At 28.6% G+C, this 2,413-nt stretch overlaps 1 protein-coding gene across 1 annotated transcript; it reads left to right on the top strand.

Moving 5' to 3' along the window:
* The first annotated feature begins 936 nt into the window (after positions 1–936).
* On the top strand, positions 937–2,114 carry LOC114181187 (40S ribosomal protein S27-2). Its single transcript, XM_028067560.1, has 4 exons — positions 937–1,065; positions 1,369–1,470; positions 1,593–1,621; positions 1,719–2,114. The coding sequence occupies exons 1-4, from the start codon at positions 1,063–1,065 to the stop codon at positions 1,843–1,845; spliced, it is 261 nt and encodes an 86-aa protein (XP_027923361.1). The 5' UTR covers positions 937–1,062; the 3' UTR covers positions 1,846–2,114.
* Positions 2,115–2,413: the final 299 nt, after the last annotated feature.

Here is a 2,413-nt window from a genome sequence, read left to right on the forward strand (position 1 = left end):
ATTTAGTCATTTATCTATCGAAATGTATGAATTTAGTCTTTTTAATCAAATTAAATTTTGTTAAATTTATTTGACTTAACATTGAAGTAAAAATGTAACAAATAGTATAAACAATTTAAATACAATTCTGAAATGCGTACAAAACATAAAATAAACCTACCAAAATTTGATTAAAATGACTAAATTGTACATATTTCGAAAGATCGAGTACTAAATTGATCTAAAATTTTGAAATTGACTAATTTCAAAATTTATTGAAAGTTAAAATATCAAAATCATATTTAACCAAATTTTTTAACTACAAATTGATTTTGGAAAACGAACCAAACAACTTACGAACGTGATTTTAGTGATTTCATATACACTAAAATTAATTCTGAATCCATCCTACGTAAAAACCAAGCAAACACTAAAAAGAGAAACGTATTTGGACCATACTTTTTAGTTTTTTGTACGGTGATTTTTGGAATAAAATAAAACTATGTGAATTGATTTTTTAATAATTTCATTTACAATAAAATTTTTAAAAATTAATCTAAAATTTAAAATTATAATCAAACATTAGTTTATTTATGTAATAAAATAAGTCTAAAAATTATTAGCACTATAATTATATTAAACTTCAGTTTATATTAGAAAAAAAAAATTCTATTCAATATATTAGGTTAAAATAATTTACATGACTTAATGAAAGTGAAAACATTTTTTTAGAAAAGGTGATTAAGAAAACACGTATATTGAAAGATCCTGATTTAAATTTATGTTGTCAAAATACGAATTTCAAAATAAGAAAATAGTGTGTATTTAAATACTTTCCTCGTTTAAGATCAAACATAATGAAACTTTTATTTATTTATTTTGTTGATATTTTTATTTCATTCAAAAGACCTGACCATATTATTTTTAATGGGCCGGCCCATAAAATGTGTTTGTAGAACTTTTTTTATTTGTGGTAGTAAAGGCTTTATAAACCTAATATATTTCTCTTCATTCCTCCTTCGCCGTTCTGTGTTGCTGCTGTAGGGTTGAGCATTTTTCTGTGTTTTCAGCGATTTTCTCACAATGGTTAGTATCATATTTTTGTTCACATTAGATCCGAAATTGTTTCTCCAATACTTGATTATGTGTTTTCGTTCCTTTGAAGATGAAGAAAACATAATTGATTTACTAAAAAAATGTGCTTGCTGAATTGTTTTGTTTGAAAACATAGTTTAGACTTTTTTTTTTTCTTGTATTTTTATGGTGTGCGAGAATGGTTCTGTGTTACTATTGTTTAGAAGGGTCATCAATGTGATATCGTATATATGCGTATTATTTTCAGTATTACTTTCTAAGTGAAAATTACTTGTCTGCTTTGCGTGTGAGTAGGTTCTTCAGAACGATATCGATTTGTTGAACCCTCCAGCTGAGTTGGAGAAGAGAAAGCACAAGCTCAAGCGTCTTGTTCAGTCACCAAATTCCTTTTTCATGGTATGCAATATTATTTAAAAGAAATCGTGTATGAGAGCACTGCTATTGCTATCAACTTTTTTTTTTATTTTAGAAAAATAATTTATTTGGAGTTTTCTGAAGTTTTTGATTATTTGTTGCAGGATGTCAAGTGCCAGGGCTGTTTCAACATGTCAGTAGAACCTTTAAGTGTTTTGTTTGTCTTAGAATTTATTATGCCGGTTAGATTGTTATGTGATTTTGATGGTGTTTTAATTTCGTGGGTGCAGAACAACTGTGTTTAGCCACTCTCAAACAGTTGTGGTATGCGGTAACTGTCAGACTGTGTTGTGCCAACCAACAGGTGGACGTGCAAGGTTAACTGAAGGTTGCTCATTTAGGAAGAAGGGGGACTAAATGGTGTGTTAACCAGATTTTCATTGTCTATGATTGGAGAGTTGATAAGTTTCGGTTTAGGGTTTTGAGATGGAATCAGTTTTAGAGATGGTATATTAAATTGTTAAATTGTATGATGATATCTCTGTTTCCACAGGACATACTAGTGACACCAAATGCCGAATTTTACTTTATTGGAGTGTTTGTGGTTTTGTTGGATATTTTTTTATGTTCTCTACTGAAGTGAAAATGGTCTAGTTTGATGGTTATTAATGTGTTTCTATTTTGTATCTATAATGTATTATACATCTGTTTTGTCTGCAGCTAATTATAATTTGGATTTGGGAATTGTGTGGTTTGTTAGGCTGCCGTTATTTTCATGTACGATTTTTGTTCTTATTTAGATCATATGTTTCTGTTGATTCTAATAACTTATATGCAATTTCTCTGAATGTTACATTACATCAGTGGCATGTTATTCTCTTAATATAATTCCCTTGATACTTTTGGAGATATCTTGGGTTCCTTCCATATCGACTTTGGTTTTTTCATGTTTATGTTACCATGGTTTCTTTCGTATGTGCCTAAG

This window comes from Vigna unguiculata, chromosome 4 (assembly GCF_004118075.2).
Source record: "Vigna unguiculata cultivar IT97K-499-35 chromosome 4, ASM411807v1, whole genome shotgun sequence".
NCBI classification, from domain to species: domain Eukaryota; kingdom Viridiplantae; phylum Streptophyta; class Magnoliopsida; order Fabales; family Fabaceae; genus Vigna; species Vigna unguiculata.